This window comes from Lolium rigidum, chromosome 1, assembly GCF_022539505.1.
Source record: "Lolium rigidum isolate FL_2022 chromosome 1, APGP_CSIRO_Lrig_0.1, whole genome shotgun sequence".
Lineage (NCBI taxonomy): Eukaryota > Viridiplantae > Streptophyta > Magnoliopsida > Poales > Poaceae > Lolium > Lolium rigidum.
Window position 1 is genome coordinate 132,718,453 of NC_061508.1, and position 19,998 is coordinate 132,738,450.

Here is a 19,998-nt window from a genome sequence, read left to right on the forward strand (position 1 = left end):
AATTGCGACTGGGATAGGGAATTGGCGTTAAACTCCCATTCCCCTTCCCTGCTCTTGCCAAACACGCTGAAATACTCCACTGCCATTACCTAACCAGCACCGTCGACGTGAATCGCTCCGTTGTGTCGACATGGGCCTAGTCCCACCGCCCTCCATGCAACGTTACGGTACTCGTGGCCAGCTCCTCAAGACCAGCGCCGGGCTCCGAGCAAGTCGATCAGTGGGCAGCAAGAAGCGGGCGGCGTATAACCTTGGGGTCTGTTTGCTTTTTTTTGCATGGGCTGAGAAGCGAAATGGTCTGTTCGATTGACTGGAAGGCCTTCGCGTTGTGGCCTAACCGGTTCTCAAAGCATCCCGGGGACAGGTTCGAGAGCAACACACGAATCGAGCGTTTCCAGCCGGCATGTCCTGTTCTCGTCACTTCTACGCTCGATGGATGCAACCTCTGCACATGGACTTCCTTATGCTCACTCTACCTTATACTACTCTATACACCCTCTCTTTAAATCAACACAACCATATTCTGAATCAAAATAAGCTGTACATGAAAAAGATGCGTGTCGATGATATGAATCATTTCCAACAATCAGTTTTCGAGTTTCGTCAGTCGTAAATCATCAATTTTGTGTACGAAGTTTTAAGCGAATTTTGCCAAATTCATCGTACATGCTCAGCCGTTTGAAATTTTCTTTGAGGAGTATGTTCACCTCACCATTCCGCATGACTTTCATGTTGACAAGTTTTTATTTCGATACATACACGGATATATAAATGACTCGCTAGTATACTCTAATCTATACATATGTGTGAGTATAGTTTGGAATACTTTTGCTTAACTTCTCACTTGCCATCTACATGGACGGCCACGTGGTGATGATAGGTGAAAAGTAAGAGGTGATAATCTATGGTGGTGGCGGCATGGTGATGTTCGTTTTCGTAGTCGGCGATGTGGTGATGCTTGTGACCGGAGTGACCGGCGGTGCCATGGTGGTATTAAACTTCGTTGTCGGTGACATGGTGATGCTTGTGACGGGCGTGAACGGCGGTGTCATGGTGTTGTTCTTCTTCGTGGTCGATGACGTGGTGATGCTTGTGACCGGCGTGACCGGTGGTGTCATGGTGGTGTTCGTCTTCGTGGTCAACGATATGGTGATGCTTGTGACGGGCGTGAACAACGGTGTCATGGTGGTGTTCTTCTTCGTGGTCGGCGACGTGGTCATGCTTCTTACAGGCGTGATCGACAATGTCATGGTGGTGTTCGTCTTCGTGGTCGACGACATGGTGATGCTTGTGATGGGCGTGAACAACGGTGATATGGTGGTGTTCGTCTTCGTAGTGGATGACGTGGTGATGCTTGTGACCGGCATGACCGCCGGTGCCATGGTGGTCATCATCTTTGTGGTCGGCGACGTGGTGACGCTTTTGACCGGCGGTGCCATGGTGGTTGCTTGCTTCGTGGTCGGCGATGTGCCCATGCTTGTGATGGGTGAGGTAATGTCACCATATTGCCATATATGTGAGGCTAGAAAAAGCATGCGAGAAACCAAACAATGGGGGTCGCTTCCCTACCCGGTGCAGAAATGAGCGGTCCAGGCGGCCAAATAACATGGCTTTTTCTAGCCCATGACCTATCTTGAATGTGCATGTGCTTTCTTCCCACGGAAGCAGTGGTGCAAGAAATCGGCTCATGCTACCAAACGGACCCTTAGTGAAGGATTTTTCTGCATCAATTGGGTAAGTGTCCTCCCTTAAGTTTGGTAGGCTGTATATAACTTTTTTCTTGGCTGATACATTGCCGGTTGCACATGAGGCTGCATATTATTACTAGTGGTGGACGCACAAAAATACCTCAGGGTGGGCACATACCTCTAATTTGTAATTTTTACAGCTCATGTGTGATAAAAATATGCTGAAATGACTAAATATAAAACGTTTTCTAAAAATTTAGGGTGGGCCACGGCTCACCCAGCCATCTAAAAAATATGTGTGATTATTACCATGGTTTAAATAAGAGCTTACTATGCCATTACATATTACACTATGGGCGGAGTACCTAAGATGCTCATTTGCCTATAGGCACAAAAAGCTCTAGTGCTCCTTGTGCCTCTTTGGAAGTATCATATCTCCCATAACCATTGATTTTATCTTGACAAATCGTAGACTTTTGTATTCTCTCTCGGAACATCACATACCACTCACATGGTACAAGAAGAAGAAGGTACAATCATACAATCATCACAAACATTAACGAAATCATATCAAATCATCATAAGTTCACAAGAAATCATAAACTAAGAGGAGTATGCATGATTGTTATCAGAAGTGGATCATAAGTTCATCTTACCACTAACATTACAGTGTTAACCCGCCACCACAACATAAGTGGGTGTCATCCTAAGTACACCGCAAGGTCACCGCCACATGAGGAAGAACATACCACCTCATCAAAATATACATGCCATAAGAAGTTTGTAAGGTATTTATTTGAGGGTACCATAAAAGAACTCGTTTGTAAACCCTACCTGCAACAAAAATGTATATCATCAACATGTCATCATGGTGACAATCACCTCTGCAACAATCTTAACCACCACTTTAGATACAGGGCCCTCCATTAACACCTCCACCACCTGGGTCTCAACAATAGTAGTGATTCATCCATGAAAGAGGCGATTTTTGAGTCCCCACCGCATATCATGGCCCAGCTAAAACCTTCACACATTGAGTCCTAAGAATCAAACCTTAGGTTGACCGATTTGGTGTCTCATAAGAGGCGAATTTTTCTTCAACAACGAGGCACTTAAGTGATATTGTCATCCTCAAGACTCGCCTTCTCAGTATTATGGAGATGCTCGTAGAGATAAGATGTGCATGTTTGTGTTCATATAGCTAAGAGCATCTCCACTCCTTGGGCCTACCCACGACGAAATTCGGACGAAACAACCGCCGGATTGGACGAAATAAAGTCGTGGGGAGTACCGTATTTCCAGTCGTCCACCCAGAGTTCGCCGGACATAGTTTAAATTCAAACAAATCGTCGTGCCGCGCTACAAATACGGCCAGTTGATCGGCAAAAGGACCAGCAAAAGGATCAGCCACAGATCGGCGATAGGAGGGAAATTACACGGGAACAGGCTCATCGGCAGTCCCGGCTGGCACGGCGGTGTCCGACGGACCAGTTTCCTCACACGCCGTGGTCGAAGCGGCGGTAGTCGATGTCGAAGTAGCGGCAGTCGACGTCGAAGCAGCGGCAGTCGACGTCGAAGCAGCGGCAGTCGACGACGTAGACGGTGAGGAAGACGAGGTAGGAGCCGGCGGAGACGATGAAGAACTGGCCGGAGTGGGTCGGAGGATGTCGCTGCGGTGGCCCTGGTACCAAATCCTCGGCTCCTCGTCCATCAAATCCGTGTTCCCGCCCATCAGAAACGCCAAGTCAGTGTTCCTCTTCTTCGCCGCTGTCGTCGTCTTCAGCAGGGCGATCCGGGCGCCTTGGTTGGCGAGCATCTCCCGCCACCTGCCGTCGAACGTGTCGTCCCTCCCGGCGGCGTGCGCCCTCGCGTCAGCCCAGCACTTGTCGAACGACGCCTGCAGCCTGTCGGCGGGATTGCCCGTCTTTTTGAGCTCTTTGAGCTTCTTCTGGCCGAGTTTCGGGCGCCAATCCGCCGAGGCAGCTGCCGGAGCGTCGGGGTTGTACTGCCCGGTCTTGCTCTTCGAGAGGGTCTTGCGGGTTTCCGCCCACTTCTCGCACTTCTCGATGCGGGCGTAGACGTTCAGGAACTTGAACTGCATGCCGGTGTCGTCCATGTACATGTCCAAAGCACGGCGCAGCTGGGGAAAAAGAGTACGGCGATACGGGTCAGCTCACGACGATCACTACAGCGGCGGCCATGGAGCCGGAGGTGATCATCTCGTGGATCTCTTCGTCGTTCGGCGCCGCCATCGCACCGAACGGGAGCGACCCTCGTCGCAGGGCCGGCGAGGTGCCCTCGTACTGGTTCCCGCTGCCGACGTCGAGCTCGGGCGGCGACGGCGTGAACCTGGACGGTTGGACGTAGGCGCCCTCTTGGAACATGGCAGGCGGCGATGGCAAGTAGATCGAAGGGGAGAAAGTCGACGGGGAACTGCATGTACCTTGCGTCAGCCATTGGCCGGGGAACATGGCGCCGCCGCCGTGAGCATAGCCCGTGCTCATGGCCATGCTGATCTTCCTCGCTTGTTCGTCCTGGGCCGCCGCCCTCTTGGCGGCGGCTTTTTTCACCCACTCCACCCTGCCGCTTGTTTCGACCTCGCGCCGGATCTCGTCCGCCACCCACTCTGCGTTCAACATAACCGGCGGCCGCACCTTCTTCGGCGGCATGGTGGTGGACGAGAAGACGAGGAGGAGAAGACAAGGACGGGAACTGGAACTGGAAGACGAGGAGGAGAATGGACAAATTCGGCTGGAGAGTTTGGGGATATGCAAGCAAATTGGAGGGAAATCGACAGGATTTGGCTTTCCTGTCGCCGACTACGAGGGTCCACACGACGTTTCGCGCCAAATTCTTTCGTCCGGAGTCCCCGAGCGCGCCCCGGGGGACCGGGGATGGCGTGGGCTCGCCGGATGGATGAAGGGCCAAATCCGGACGAAAACGAGGAACCGGGGGCACGACTGGACCGAATTTCGCCGTCCGGATGGGAAAAACGTCGCTCGGGGGCCTCGTCGGGGAGACGAGTGGAGATGCTCTAAGTATATGTATCTATATATGATTCCAACACAATGAGATTCCAGAGAATCTACATGCTAGCCCGAAGGTAACCCAATCAAACTAAATATCCTAACTGAAGCTTTACGAGACAAGTACGAGCTTCCCCTCTTAGTTGGAGCTGAACGGAGTGAATGTTTTAGTACTTAGCGGATAGGGTACAAGAAAGATTGCAAGAAAGGAATGAGATCCCATCCCCTGAGAAAAAGAAAGAGAAGAAAAAAGAGAGAAAATAAATATTTGTCAAAGATTATGTACAAGGAAAAAGAAGAAGAAAATAAAAATTTGTCAGGAGAGAAAGAAATATAATCCCTTAAAAAATAAATATAATCAACAAAGTTTGAGGACATGGATTAAACAAATAGATTATGTCATGGAAAAACCCTACACAACAGAATGACTGTATCTGTCATTTGCAGGCCTAATTCTGTCGGAGCTAGACAGCTAAAATTGTTCTCTAAACTACAAGCCCACTAGCTCGTTTGGGTGCTGTGTTGGGCTTTGAGTATGCCCATGTGGTCTGGGCCTGACGACGATATCATCTCTTCGCCTCGTCCGCAGCCCGCACGCGGATGGGAATTAGGGTTGGAGGCCACCACTATATAAACTGCCTCATACCCTCCCCTTCCAACGCAACCAGCCGCCGCCGGGGCCAGCAGCCCACAGGTGAGATCGTCGGTCGTTTTTTCCTGCCTCGTTTTCTTGACCTCTCTCGTCTCAATCAATCTGTATCTCTGATCGGGGCCTGTGATGCGAACAATTTGTCCGTACCATCTGATATCTCTGATGATTCACATTTGCTAATGTATCTCTGAGGCCCATCGATCTGATATTCGTTCTTAGTTTTCTCTCTCTGTTCTTTGTTTTTGTGTCGAGACCCAGTGAATCGAGCCAGGCAACAAATTAGAGTCTCTGATGCGCTTATCTCCGTAGCGACTTCAGTGCTGTACGTTGCCGAGAGCGATCTGGGAGATAATTATCATGCATGGGCGGTTTCTACATACGGCCTGTGCATCCTTGTCTCCTACACCTAGTTCTCACGCAGGATTTATTCCAAGATCGATTAGGGTTCTTCGTTTGCGAGGCAACAAATTAGAGTCTCTGATGCGCTAAATCCCATAGCGACTTCGGTGCTGTACGTTGCCGAGAGTGAACTCCGGAACAAGCTTCATGCGTGCAACGTCTCACGTACGGCATGCGCGTCTCTTTGTCCGACATTATAAATTCATTAAAGTTTCGCCTCTTCTATATATCAGTTTGATTGGACATTCATTATGTAACGCTGCAATTGAATTTCCGTTTTTTATCATTGAGTTGTCCTATTCAATATGTTTTCCGGATGGAAGTATGGACAATCCAGTAAATAGATCCAAGTTGCATCTCAGTGATTTTGAAAATAGGTTATACTGAGACGACCACCGCCTAATAAGTGGTTACACATACCGATTCCAGAGAATGGAAATGATGTGCCTGTAGTCTGATACATACGGCGGACCTGCGCATTTCTCTGATGAAAATATGCATCTATGACAAACTGCTCGAAGCATTTCCAGGCATTCAATGAGAAACAAAGAATTTCTGATTTCCTGAGTAAAAATGTCGACTACAAGAAGTTCGTTACTTCGGGAGTTTGCTTCAATCTGTAGACGCATCAATTTGACTTCCAATATTTAAATTTAATGTGTCGTCCTGAATGCAAGTTTTAAGTCACTACCACAAACAATCTTCAGTACAAAGAAATTGCACTGCATTACTAAGGAAAAACGAAATGCATTCTGGGCCTGTGATGTTAACAATTTGTCCGTACCATCTGATATCTCTGATGATTCACATTTGCTAATGTATCTCTGAGGCCCATCGATCTGATATTCGTTCTTGGTTTTCTCTCTCTGTTTGTTTTTGTGTCGGGATCCAGTGTTTCAATCCGGGCAACAAATTAGAGTCTCTGATGTGCTAAATCCCATAGCGACTTCGGTGCTGTACGTTGCCGAGAGTGAACTCCGGAACAAGCTTCATGCGTGCAACGTCTCACGAACGGCATGCGCGTCTCTTTGTCCGACACTATAAATCCATTACAGTTTCGCCTCTTTGTTAGTTTGATTGGACATTCATTTTGTAACGCTGCAATTGAATTTTCGTTTTTTAAAAGTTGTCCTATTCAATATGTTTTCCGGCTGGAAGACCGGACAATCCGGTAATAGATCCAAATTTCTTCTCAATGATTTTGGAAACATGTTATACTGAGACGATCACCCCCAAAGAAGTGGGTACACATACCAATGCCTAACGATAACGGAAATGATGTGCCAGTAGTCTGATACATACTGCGGACATGCGCATTTGTCTGATGAAAATATGCCATCTACGACGGGTGCAATATCTTTCGAGCAACTTCCTGTCGTCGTTTCTAGCATACCTGTTCAGACAAACTGCTCGAAGCATTTCCAGACATTGAATGAATAACAAAGAATTTCTGATTCCTGAAGTAAGTAAAAATGTCGACTACAAGAAATACGTTACTTCTGGAGTTTGCTTCAATCTGTAGTCGCATCAATTTGGCTTCAATATTTAAATTTGATGTGTTGTCCTGAATAAGTCTACCATAAACAAACTTCAGTATAAAGAAATTGCACTGCATTATACTAAGAAAAAACGAAATGTTTTCCGGGCCTGTGATGTTAACAATTTGTCCGTACCATCTGATATCTCTGATGATTCACAATTGCTAATGTATCTCTGAGGCCCCTTGATCTGATATTCGTTCTTGGTTTTTTCTCTGTTTTTTGTTTTTGTGTCTGGATCCAGTGAATCAAGCCAGGCAACAAATTAGTGTCTCTGATGCTCATACTCCCTCCGTCCTCAAATAAGTGGACATCTAGTCTCTAAACTTTGTCCACAAAAGAGTGTACTCCTATCTTCCTCATGCAATTTAATTGCTTCTCTCTCATGGCACGGAAATCAAACCCAATAATATTGAGCACATATTTTTCTTGCTTTTTACATGCAATTAGCTTATTGGAGAAAGAATTAAAGTAGAGAGATGCATGTTCCCAATGTACTTTTCACTCCACCTCATAATTTATCTTGAAAACCCCGCAGATACACTTATTTGTGGACGGAGGGAGTATTTGTGTAGCGACTTCAGAGCGATCTGGGAGATAATTATCATGCATGGGCGGTTTATACTTTCGGCCTGTGCATCCTTGTCTCCTACCCCTTGTCCTGTAGAATTCTTCTGAGATCGATTAGGGTTCTTTGTTTGCGAGGCAACAAATTAGAGTCTCTGATGCGCTAAATCCCATAGCGACTTCGGTGCTGTATGTTGCCGAGAGTGAACTCTGGAACAAGCTTCATGCTTGCAACGTCTCACGTACGGCATGCGCGTCTCTTTGTCCGACACTATAAATCCATGACAGTTTTGCCTCTTTTATACCTGTTAATTGGAAACTCATTTCTTAACGCTGCAAACGAATTTCCGTTTTTTACCCATTCGATATGTTTGCTCGATGCAATAGTGGGCAATCCAGTAATAGATCTCAATGAAGTGCCGAGACAAAAGTGGCGAGGCATACCAATTTCAAACTAGAACAGAAATGAACATACGACTTCGGACCTGGGCTCTTCTCTGATGACAATATCAGGACTGGTGCGATATCTTTCGAGGAACCGCGTCGGATGTATGGACAAAACCTGACATTCACTACTGAATAACGAATAATTTCTGAATCCTGACGTAAAGTAAAAAATGTCGATTACTAGAAATTCAGTACTTCTGGAGTTTGTTTCAATCTGTAGATGCATCAATTTGGCATCCAATGTTTGCATTTAATTTGATCCCCTGAATGCAAGCTGAAAAGAACAACGAAATCTCTGTTGGGCCAATGATGTGAGCAAATATTTGCAAAGCACCCTGTTGCCCTTTTTGGTGCAATATCCATGAACACCTCATTATTAAAACTAATGGCTTTATTTTTCTGCCAAATACTGAGAATCTCGAGATTAATGATACTATTATATGGAACCACACTACGAAAGCGCCTGCTAGTTTTCAAACCAATTTATGTTACCCCTGTACGAGTTCACAACAATTTTTTAGGGGTCACAAGAACAATATGAGCATTGCTAAGGATGACTATTCGATATCCTCAAACATCCTATCTGTAAACAGTCTGTTGCTTTTGATAGGAGAACATCTAGTAACAAGAATATAAAATTGTAAATAAAAAAATTCTTGTCTTGCGCGGTAAGTCTTAATGAAAAAAATTTCGCTTATACAAGTTGATCCACATCGAATTTATATAACAGAATAGCGGATAGAGGCATTTTTCAAGGAGTCAGATCTACTTACTTTATGGTTCTTTCCAATTTTATGTTGGGTTTGATAAGAACCCTTTTTGCATTCTTGATAAATAATTGACAATCGACAAAAAAACGTGTTTTTTCATCAAGCCATACTCAAGTTTTGCATGTCAAAGAAAGAGCAGCTTGGACTTTCAAAACTCATACACTGGATGGGAGAAAACAAAGAATTCTTATTCAGGCATGAACAACAGCTACTTCAGCTTTGCAGGCAGAAGCGAGTCAATGGAACTTGGAGCACAAATGGCAGATGACTTGGCACAGATAGCAGATGAACTTTGCACAAATAGCAGATAACCAAACTTTGTCTGATGCGACCAGTGCAAGAGACCCAAGAAGAATCCCAGGTCGCTGGGCCATTACACAAGTGCTACGTCAATATATGAAGGCAACGGATGGAAGACAAGCGCTTGTTCACAGGATCAGGACTGTGGATAAAGAAGCTGATGAAGTTGTTATAGATCTTAACCAAAGCTCTTCCGTCTTCATTTGTGCAGGAGTTAGGCACAACAGTCACCAATGCCTTGTTTTAGCTCAGATAAAAGCTCTTGATGTGCAGAAACAAGCTCAATGCTTAGTGTAATACATTTATAAATAAATGAAGAATGCCCCAAGTTCCAAAAGGAGAGTCCGGAACAAGCTCAATGCGTATGCTGTCTCATGTAGAGATCAATATTTTCTGTTTTGCTTTATGGAATTGGCATGGCTAAGTTGGAATGCGCAAGGTCTTATCATGAACTAATTCCGATGTTCCTTCAATCTCATGATGAACTAATCCAAGCAAGAACATATTTAATTTAAAGGCTTCTCAAAAGAAGGTTTGATCGCACAAAAATGTTGTATGACATACTCACAATTCACATCTATTCAAACGATTCTATCTGTATACACTGTGAAGAACTGGTTATACTTGGAACGTATTTTAGCACTTACATTACTCAAAACCATTCTCTCAAGAACTGCTGATGCAGCCTGACATCTAGTCAAAACCGAAGTCTCAGCAAAAAACTGGAATACATAATCTGATCATACAGACCTGGTTATCATTTTCCTTGCTGATCCTAAGAGTTGGGCAAAAGCTTGCCGTTGTACATCTTTTCAAGCAACTTCTTTGCATCTGGTCGTCGGAGAAGCCCCTTGTTGTTCGGGACGCCTGTTCCAAGACAAATTGGGCAGACCAGCTTCCCCCGCCCTACATGACAGTAACCATAGAAGTGTGTGATTTACAAATAAACCCGTAAAGTGAAAAAGTGAAGTCTTGATGGATATGAAATCTAATACATTAGCACAAAACAATGCATACCATAGCAATTCGGGCATTCTGTGAACTCATAAATATCTTTGGCTCTCTTTCTGTTGAGAGCCTTCCATTTCCCTGTGCCGCCACACATATCACCTGAATCCAGCTGACAATGAATTATTGAAGGATAACACAGTTTACCAGTTTTCAGGCCAAGAATTTTGGACGAGTCAATACAGCTAGTATATTTTTTTTGCAGGTAGCTAGTATATTTGATTACGGGCAAACAATCAATGTTGTTAAAGATGTGAAGAAATGAAAACTACTAGAAATGCAGGATTCCCCCTAAACTCTTGTGATGCCCGTGGTCATATAACTTGTTGAAGGTTTAAACATAAAACTAGCTTCCAACGAATCATGTTTGCAGTTACAACTGAAGGTAGCAGTTCTGAAACACATGCTGAAATTGTAGGCTAATGAATCTACGATCGAAATTATTCTTTCGAACTTCTGTTCAAGGTGGAGCCCTATTCTTATGACTGATGAAAGCATGTAACATCAACAAGGACAACACAGTTTACCAGTTTTCAGGCCAAGAATTCTGGACGAGCCAATACAGCTAGTATATTTGATTATGGGCAAACAGCCAATATTGTTAAAGATGTGAAGAAATGAAAACTAATAGAAATGTAGGATTTCCCCCCTAAACTCTTGTGATGCCCGTGGCCATACAACTTGTTGAAGGTTTAAACACAAAACTAGCTTCCAATGAACCATGTTTGCAGATACTAATGAATGTAGCAGTTCTGAAACACATGCTGCAATTGTAGGCTAATCTATGAACGAAGTTATTCTTCCGAACTTCTGTTCAAGGTGGAGGAGCTCTATTCTTATGACTGATGGAATCATGTAACATCATCAAGGCATAATGGCACAGAAAGAGATCAAAGTGGCCCAAAAATCTTACATATTATAGCGCCGCCACCGCCACAATTCCTGCATACTGCCTTTTGCATATCTGCGGCAAGTCCATTTGGTGTATAAAGTGTTGGGCCTGACGCACTGATCAATGTTACAGCACACAGGCAAGCAAGACATTTTCTTCTAGAAGGGGTAGTTTCTTCATCCTATAAGAGAGAAAAAGCACATCAGACTTGTAAGCAAATGTTACCCGTATAAGGTTATGGTAAGCAACTAAGTGTAAGGAGTAGCAAATCCAGGAACACGAAATTGCTAGTTACCAATACACCCGTTTGGCTCTTTAGACATTGTTCGACAGTGTTGGGTTAATATACGAAAAGTTCTTTTAGATCATGGGCACCAGTGATCTCAGTGTATTAAAAAATTCGAAAATTATATTTATATATTTCAAAAAATTATGTAGCAAAATTCTAAAAGTAGCCAATGATGTATTCCACGAACGTATAAAATCTTAATTACAAATGTTTTGTTTTCTGAGCTACACAAAAATGACAAATTCTGATTTTTTTTGGAGACTTGAATCACTATACTCAGATCCACATATTTATTATTTTTCTGCAGCCCAAAATACACATTAGTTCCAGTTGAAAATTTACATGTTTGTGGGATATAATACTGGCTACATCATGATTTATTTTCAGATTTTTCTAAAACTTTAGAATATGATTTTTAATTACTTTTCTGAAAAGGGATCACTGGAGCTCATGTGCACCAAATCTCTGTCCGTTAATATAAGACTACTCTGTGAGGAAATAGACATTTCACTCAAACCTCCTCCCCCAACAGCATGGTTATGATTGCCACTTTCTACAAGTCACAGCTCAAAGGAAAGCTAGTGTGCGTTGATAGTCGACACATAGGTTCTGGATGATCCTGTTCTATGCTTTCGTTGATGAATAATCCTTGAGGTTTGATTATGTAATCTGCAGTCCTATATCTTACAGGTATGAGAGGTATCACCTCTTCCATCAGAAGAAGCTTGATTCTTAAGATGTGACTGATAACCATTAACCGTGAGACAGTAAGGCTAACTGACTATAGTCATATCACGGTCTTTTGCCAGGTCCGCCTGTTTTGCTACTCAAATTATGTTGCTAGAAGTTAAAACTATGCAATTTGAAGACTAGTACTCCGTAATGCTAAACAAACGTTAATGAATAAACAGTACTTTGCAAGTTTGGTGAAGACTGGAGGGTAACTGGAGTTGGGAAGAGAAGGGAACACTTCGCACAACCTTGCCACTGGTGTCTGACTTGCTTGTTGCACATTCTTCTGCATCATCCGGTTTCGAGCAGCAACTGATTCGGCGCCGCACTGAAACATTAGCAGTCGTCAAAGCACACACGTTAGTTTCCTTCACAAATTGGGCATAATCCTGTATGGTGCCAAGAAGAGCACGGCAGGCTAGCAGAGAAGAATTTTACTTACCTTCGCTCGGCCGGAGGAGGCCGCCTCCAACGGCAGCGGGACGGGGGCGAGGGCAGAGCGACAGCGGCGGCGCCGTCGCCGTCGCCGGCGAGAGGAGGAAGTGGGAGCTGATGCCGGCCATGCCTCACACACGTCTCCGCAGCAACCTCTCTCACTTCACCTTGTGGCGCTACGAGGACCAGAAGAGGGTGGAGCAGCGGCACCGCGCTTGGAGATTGGGGAAGCCAAATATCTGGCCCGGCTCGGTCGGACCGCGTCGTTCGTACGTTCGAGTCCGGCTCGCACCCAACCGGAGGGCCGAGCTCGCATCACTCGGCGGCCGCGTCGCCGCCGGCCGTCCGCCATGTCGTCTAGGAGCGAGCGCAGCCTCGGCTCCGCCTACGCGACACCGGCCACAATCTTCGGGGACCTCTCGCGCGGATCTGCCGCGTCCGCCTCTGGCAGCGCCGCTAGTAGCGGCAAGAGCCCGGCGGGGGGCACGGCGACGAAGAGGAAGCCGCCCTTCCGGCCTGCGCCGGACGACACCAAGCCCGTGCTCCGCGACCCGGTTCGTCCCCCCCTCCCCCTCCTCGAGCACGCGCCATAGTTTTTGCTTGATTTTGGATGTCCATTGTATTGACAGTTTGGGCTTGTCTGCTTTGATTTGCAGATCTCGCGGTCGGACCCCGTGGAAACCGAGCAGGCCGTGCTGCGGCTGCCGCCCTTCCCCTGACGCCGACCCGCGTCCCGATGGTATGCCACTCTCTCTGCCCCTCTACAGTTTGGTTACCAGCATCTCGTAGCTTTCCCGCATTCTTTTTTGCCCTGCATATTGGGAACCTAGAACGGTGGTAATGCGGTACGACATACGCGACTTGAACCATGCGTGCAATCACAGTATAATGTCGTGTCTTGCCGCCGCTTACAGTGGAGACATGAGGCCATAGTCTTCGGCATCATACATTGCGTAAGGGCGATCGGGTAAGGGCGATCGGGCATGGTTTGAATTATGCCCTGCAATAGGATGTTTCTCAGGTGCTGTGGTCAGTCTACGGCTACTTACTACTCTTTAGGTGCAAGGTTTATCCAACATGCTATCCAGATTGTAGGCCAGCCACTTTTTTTTAGGGCAAACAGTGTAGGCCAGGCATTTTGACTAATATCCTGATATTGAGTTGGTGGAAGTAATTATTCGATTGACTTTCTTAGCTTTCATTGAGTTGGTTGCTCAAGTTTGACATGGACTTTACGCCGAAATGTTTGCAATAGTTTGGATCATCAGAAGTATTGTACTAAATACGGATGTCTCCACGGAGGTGGTAACTACCTCCTTTCAAAAATAAGTGTCTTAGTTGTAGATACATCCGTATCTAGAAAAAGTCGATACTCTTATTTTTGGACGGAGGGGTATTTGTAACTGCCATGTGATAGGATTTCAAAACATTTCCCCTGTTTCTCTGCTGATAAATGTTGCTGGCAGATGGCTTGCCATAGAATACATTTTTAGCGACTGGAGGTTGTTACCACCTCCTTTAAAATATGTGGTTAAACTAGCGGGCTATAGCCAATAGCCGCGATAATTTTTTAAGCTATGAAAGGCTATAGCCGGGCTATAGCGTAGCTAAAGCCATATAGCCAATTTGCTAAACAATGAAATTTTTTTGGGCAGTATATATATATCAATAATTCACAGATGCATAACATAATAACATCTTCACATAAGAGATTCACATAATCAAGACATAGTTCACAGATAGTTAAATACATAGTTTTGTCCAAATATTACAACATCATTAAGCAGTTCAGGACATAGTTCTGTTCATAAATTACGTACCAACAGTTAGTTCTTCACATATACAACAAGTACACAGCAAGCAAAAACAAGCAACAGCAAGTTCAGATAACCAGCAAGACATGCATGCAATCAATCTGAGTCAGCTGAAGCATCGGAGAGAATGTCATCATCTTGATGATTACCTTCTATTTCTGAAACTGAAGAACTGGAAGAATCAGACAGGATGGCATCTTCTTTTACACAATTAAGCAAAGAATGCATACTCTTCTTCCGCTTCTTCCTAACGTGTGCATGTCTCTTTCCTTGTGCCTGTGATGTTGATGCTTCTGGTTCTTCAGTCACATTATCAGGTTGTTCTTGTTGAACTTGCCAATTGTCTTCAGGAACAATCCCAGTAATGAACTCATTCTCATCATCTTCAAGAACATCACCTATTATCTTCTCTATGGGGTCCCTTTTCTTGTTTTGTTTCTGATCCATCATCCGTGAGTTAACCTTGACAAAGACAAGGTCCCTAAGCCTATCACTAAGTAGCCTATTGCGCTTCTTCACATGGACCTGTGTAAATTTAGAAGTACAAATTTTATAATCTGCAATAAACTAGAAGCTAATGTTTTCATGCATTTTCAGAAATATACAATGGAAGTTGTGCAGCCAGCAACACGTGGTAAACTAGAAGCTAATGTTGGTGTACTAATAAGAGTTGAAAGATTTCTTACTTGTTCAAATGCTGAAAAATTTCTCTCACAAGCCGAGGAGCTGCATGGCAAACTAAGAATCTTTACTGCTAAATTCTTCAGGTTTGGTGAGCTTGTACCATGATTCAACCACCATGTTGCTGCATTAAGTCATGGCCAGATTATTAGTTACACAAATAAAGAGATGACAAAGAGGAGAAGTGCGATCAAATCAGCAAGCACCTCACCTGGATCGTAGTTTTTGTTTCTTCTCTGTCTTGTGGCAATGTCTGTTCCAAAAGACTCCTTCCCACCTCGATATTCCTCGAGTTCTTCAATCATCTTATCTTGTTCTTCGAAATTCTCAATCATTGTTGTTATGCAAGTGATCATAGCTGCTCTAAATTTTCCATCTTTCTCAATTTGAACCTTGTTTGGATAGTAGTAGTAGGGGTTCAGAAAGTAACCAGCCAAATGTAGGGGCTTCTTGAGCTTGTTGTCCCAGCGCTTGTCAATGATATCCAAAACTGATTTGCAACGACTCTCATCATTGTCGAACCTCAACAAACACTCCTTTTTTGCATCTAGCATGCAACCATAGAAGAATCCCATTGCTGGAACATCGCTATCCACTCTTCTCAACACATTGGCCATTGGCTCAAAGAAATTCACAGCAAGATCAACACGCTTCCAGAAGGCTTCAGACTTCACCACTTTCTGAGCTTTGTCCCCTTTGTCCTTCTTCAAGTATCCCATCTCATGTAGCTCATCTGATCTGAATAGTTTCTGCAGCCCATTCTTGTTATCTTGCAAGCTTTTTAGATTGAGATAAGCTGTGGCAAATCTGGTAACACCTGAGCGCACAAGATCTTTCTTAAGAACACTCCTCATCAAAGCCAACACCCTTGTATGAGCATACAAGAACACAGTAACTAGCCTTGCTTGGACAATTGTTTTATCAACCGGTCCAAGCTTCCCTATGTCCTCCACCACGAGATCAATTGTGTGGGCTGCACATCCATTCCAAAAAATGGAAGGTCTCTTTGCTTTTAATAGAATTGCTGCTGCCATGTTGACACTACCATTGTCAGTCACCACTTGTACCACCTTGTCTGCCCCTATATCTTCAATGCACTGATCGACAAGCTCAAAGATATATCTGGCATCTTTTTTGACATCCGAGCAATCAACTGAATTCACGAATAAGCCACCATGAGCACTATGAACAACTAGGTTCATTACTCCCCTACACTTCCTATCTGTCCATGCATCAGTCATGACAGTACAGCCAGTGAGCTCCCATGTTTCCCTATGGTGCTTGAATGTATCCATCACTTTTTTCTTCCTTTTCTGCAAAAATGGTCCACTCATCTCATATGCACTAGGTCCCTCCAAATCTTTACCAAAACGTCCAATGGCCTCAAGCATACAAGCAAAGCTAGTAAGTGTCACAGTGTTGTGTGGGATGCTAGCTTCATAGAAGAATTGGCATATGTACTCACAAGCTCTATTCCTCCTCTTCTCTTTTTCTTGAGTTGACAACACTGTTTGAGTCTTTCTGCCAAGGTTAGATTTCTTGACAGATTCTTTTATTGTACTTGAACTATAGAAATTCTTCATAGATCCTGCACCTTTGAAGCTACTTCTTTGGGGTTTTGACTTCAGCACAACCGCATTGCCACAATCTTCATCACCTTCTTCTCCCTCCGAGTGATCCAAGCAAACTTTACCTCTGGCTGTTTCCAATGCCTCAACTTTCTTATCCCTTGCAGCATTACTGCTTAACAGTAAAGCCAACATCTCTGCCTTGACGTCAGTAGGAACCTTTGGGCAAGGTGTAACACTGAATCCTTTAATGCCAGCAAGGTGGTACTTGATCCTTGTAACACCATTAGTGCATATCTTGTCACAGAAATTACACTTGAGGGCATTCTTCTTATTCTTATCTGGAATAGTACTATACTTCCAAGCAGGATCATCTGAGAGACCAGTAGCTGCTGGAGGTTGTTGTATCGAGGCGGTGCTTGATGCACCAGTACCTACAGAACAAAAAAGTCAAACAAATTAGGAAGAGGCTGAAGGGCCAACAAAAGTTAATAAAACAGTGCAAACATCTACTATACTAGTCACACATTAAGGCATGAGCTGGCTAGGTAATGCAATCAAAACAGGGCTAACAAAGTTTAGGATCTATTGGTCGCATATGACATAGCAAAATTTGGACAGTTTTACAAATTAAAAAGAGAGTAGAGACTAGAGGGGCTTGCCTTGATGCGACATGGTTGCCGTGGTAGCAGCATAGACCGAGAGCAGCAATTGAGCAACCACTCCACTGTAGTTTGTGCCTAGAGGCAGAGACAGTAGTCACGTTTAGTTAGCTACTTGCTTGCTTAGCTACATACGTACATTAGTCCAAGCTTTTCTAGTACACCATGGAGCTGCTAAATTAGGAGCACAAGGTTTCAATTTATAGGCCACGGAAATAAATCTCACGGATGGAAACTGCGGAACTGACTGGAGGATATCAATCCAATTGACGACGCCCTCGCCGGATTACAGCAGCAGTCCACTCCAGCAACCAAAGCAGCAGCAGTCCAGCGCGGCGTGGAGAGGTAGGGTGGCCTGGGTTGCTCGCGGCGAGGAGAGCTCGGGCAGAGGTTGAGCAACTCGCCGCCTCGGCGTCCAGCAGTGCGGTGAAGAGCATGAGCACCTCCGGCAGCGAGGGCGTCCGGGTTCAGCAGCGACGACGGTCAGATTCAGCAGCGAGGGTGCACCGCCATGGTTGCCTCCCCTGTCCTGCCTATTTTGGGAGACAAAGGACCGGGTATATTTTGTGGCTAGGATTAGACTCGTGGGGATTAGCGGGGCTATTAGCAGCTATTTCCATTTTAGCCTTTGAAGCCTCTAGCTGTAGCCGCAGGCCTCGCGAAAGGTTATAGCTGGCTATTTTAACCAGAGTTAAAAATAGACATTCTTCATATAGAACTGCCAGGGCTACATTTAAATGGCTCTAACCAGTACTGAATACATTAAACAAAGTTTTCTTCAATTTTCGAGGGTCTGTGTGTGTTGTGTGGTGGTGGTGGGGGGTGTTGAGGCTGTGAGAATATGGAGATTGAATTTCTCTCATAAATTTTTCACACTGACTAGATGATATTAACCAGTAAATTTTGTTACTTTCTCTGTAGATTCAACTTTCCCATTGCTATATATTTCAAAGTTTTCTCTGAACAAATAAAATCATATACCAGGTTGTTCTCTTTATCTCTGGTTACAGATAAGTAACGTCCGATGTCAAAAAAAGTTGATTGGCATATCTGCGTACATATGTGTCTCATAATGATTGTGTATAGGGATCTTCATCAATCTTAAACTATATAGAAGGCTGAATTATTTGCTCATTTGCTGTGTTATACTTAACAATGAGTGGCTTTCCCTTAACTAATATTCTTACCTATATCCTAGATGTGTAATTTCCATGTAGTTATACCTTGCTGACTATTCAAATAGTATGATCTTATGATCTTTTTTTGTCAGATCCCATGGTGCAGATAATTCTAAAGAAGTTACTGAGATAAGGTTTTGTCTGAATTTATTCTGCAACAGTTGGCTCGTCTTGGCAGATGTTTTTATTGTGGAGAACGAAGGGCCCTCATTGGAAGACTTGGACTAATATTAGCTTGTTTCTTCCGTAATACTAGCATTTTCTAGTCTTCTTTTGGAGGGGAGTGTCTCATAGTTTTAATCTAGTTCCACATGGGGTTGTAGGAGGAGATGAAGTGCTTCTAATTGCAATTGCTGGATACACGACATAGTTGTACCGCTTCAATGCCAATTCATTTTTTCGGGAAAGTGCCCTACTCTTATGGACTTCCTGGACGCGTCTAGCGGGCGGCCGCGTGCCTGTTAGTGCATCCGAGCGGGCAACTAAAAAAGCAAGCAGGTTAACTTTGCTAGTGTGAACGCCTTCCATAAATAGCTTTGCCAGTGTGAACGTCTGCCATTTATGGTTATACATACAATGATCATAGCACATGCAGTACGATGACATCATGCACATTAATTTTTCCTTTTCAAATGTTCAAAATCATATAACTTTTGCACCGGATGTCAAAATTGGGATCCGCTTTCACTTTTGAATTTCTTGCGGTGAGCTCTTCAAAACTAGATCTCATTTCTATGTATTTTGATGAAGTTTTTTTAAAGCAACTTCTACTTGCGACAAAGCAATTATAATGTGAGACGATGCAACTTTAGTGCGGGGCGAAGCAACTTTGCTGCACGAGTGTAAATCTACATTCAAAACGAAAGTTGCATCGCTGAACACCAAAGTTGCTCAGCCATCTATCAAAATTTATTCGGTGGGCACCAAAGTTGCTTCGCTGGACGCTAAAATTGGACCGTCACAAACAAAATTTGCTCTATCGAGTATCAAAGTTGCTCTGCAGGACACTAAATTTGCTCGATCGGGCACCAAAGTTGCTCTACACGGTTCTAAAACTGCGTCGCCGAGCACCAATGTTGCTCTGCAGGGCACTTAAGTTGCTTCGTCACACATTGAAATTGCTCAGATGGAAACCAAAATTGTTGTCGGGCACAAAAGTTGTGCTTTCGTGTACCAAAAGAGTGTACATGTTCGTTGCACACCAAAGTTGCTTTTTCGCATACCAAAGTTGTTTTGCTGCACAATAAAGTTGCTCCGTCGCGCATCAAAATTGCTTGTAAAAAAAATTCGTCGAAACATATGAAAATGTGGTCTAGTTTCGAAGCTCTCATCGTGGGGATTTTAGAAGTGAA

The 19,998-nt window shown here is 44.3% G+C and overlaps 1 protein-coding gene, 1 long non-coding RNA gene and 3 other non-coding genes across 5 annotated transcripts; 4 read left to right on the plus strand and 1 right to left on the minus strand.

The window, feature by feature from the left end:
- Positions 1-5,484: 5,484 nt before the first annotated feature.
- On the plus strand, positions 5,485-5,562 carry LOC124685556. Its single transcript, XR_006997541.1, has one exon. It is a non-coding gene; the product is annotated as a small nucleolar RNA snoR117 (small nucleolar RNA).
- A 958-nt stretch (positions 5,563-6,520) lies between these two features.
- LOC124685555 lies at positions 6,521-6,598 on the plus strand. The gene has a single exon (XR_006997540.1). It is a non-coding gene; the product is annotated as a small nucleolar RNA snoR117 (small nucleolar RNA).
- Positions 6,599-7,409: 811 nt separating this feature from the next.
- Positions 7,410-7,487, plus strand: LOC124685557. Its single transcript, XR_006997542.1, has one exon. It is a non-coding gene; the product is annotated as a small nucleolar RNA snoR117 (small nucleolar RNA).
- Positions 7,488-9,943: 2,456 nt separating this feature from the next.
- On the minus strand, positions 9,944-12,886 carry LOC124675017 (protein PHOTOSYSTEM I ASSEMBLY 2, chloroplastic-like). The gene is made up of 5 exons (XM_047211113.1): positions 12,751-12,886; positions 12,557-12,636; positions 11,309-11,468; positions 10,405-10,497; positions 9,944-10,293 (listed from the first exon to the last, which is right to left on the minus strand). The coding sequence occupies exons 1-5, from the start codon at positions 12,869-12,871 to the stop codon at positions 10,163-10,165; spliced, it is 585 nt and encodes a 194-aa protein (XP_047067069.1). The 5' UTR covers positions 12,872-12,886; the 3' UTR covers positions 9,944-10,162.
- Positions 12,887-13,231: 345 nt separating this feature from the next.
- On the plus strand, positions 13,232-19,053 carry LOC124675114. The gene is made up of 3 exons (XR_006993181.1): positions 13,232-13,297; positions 13,400-13,482; positions 18,739-19,053. It is a non-coding gene; the product is annotated as an uncharacterized LOC124675114 (long non-coding RNA).
- Positions 19,054-19,998: the final 945 nt, after the last annotated feature.

Coding starts and splice junctions, on each gene's coding strand:
- LOC124675017 (XM_047211113.1), bottom strand. CDS start 12,871: ATGGCCGGCATCAGCTCCCACTTCCTCCTCTCGCCGGCGACGGCGACG. Junction 10,498..11,308: donor CGGTGGCGGCGCTATAATAT/GTAAGATTTTTG, acceptor AGCTGGATTCAG/GTGATATGTGTGGCGGCACA. Junction 10,294..10,404: donor AGAATGCCCGAATTGCTATG/GTATGCATTGTT, acceptor ACTGTCATGTAG/GGCGGGGGAAGCTGGTCTGC.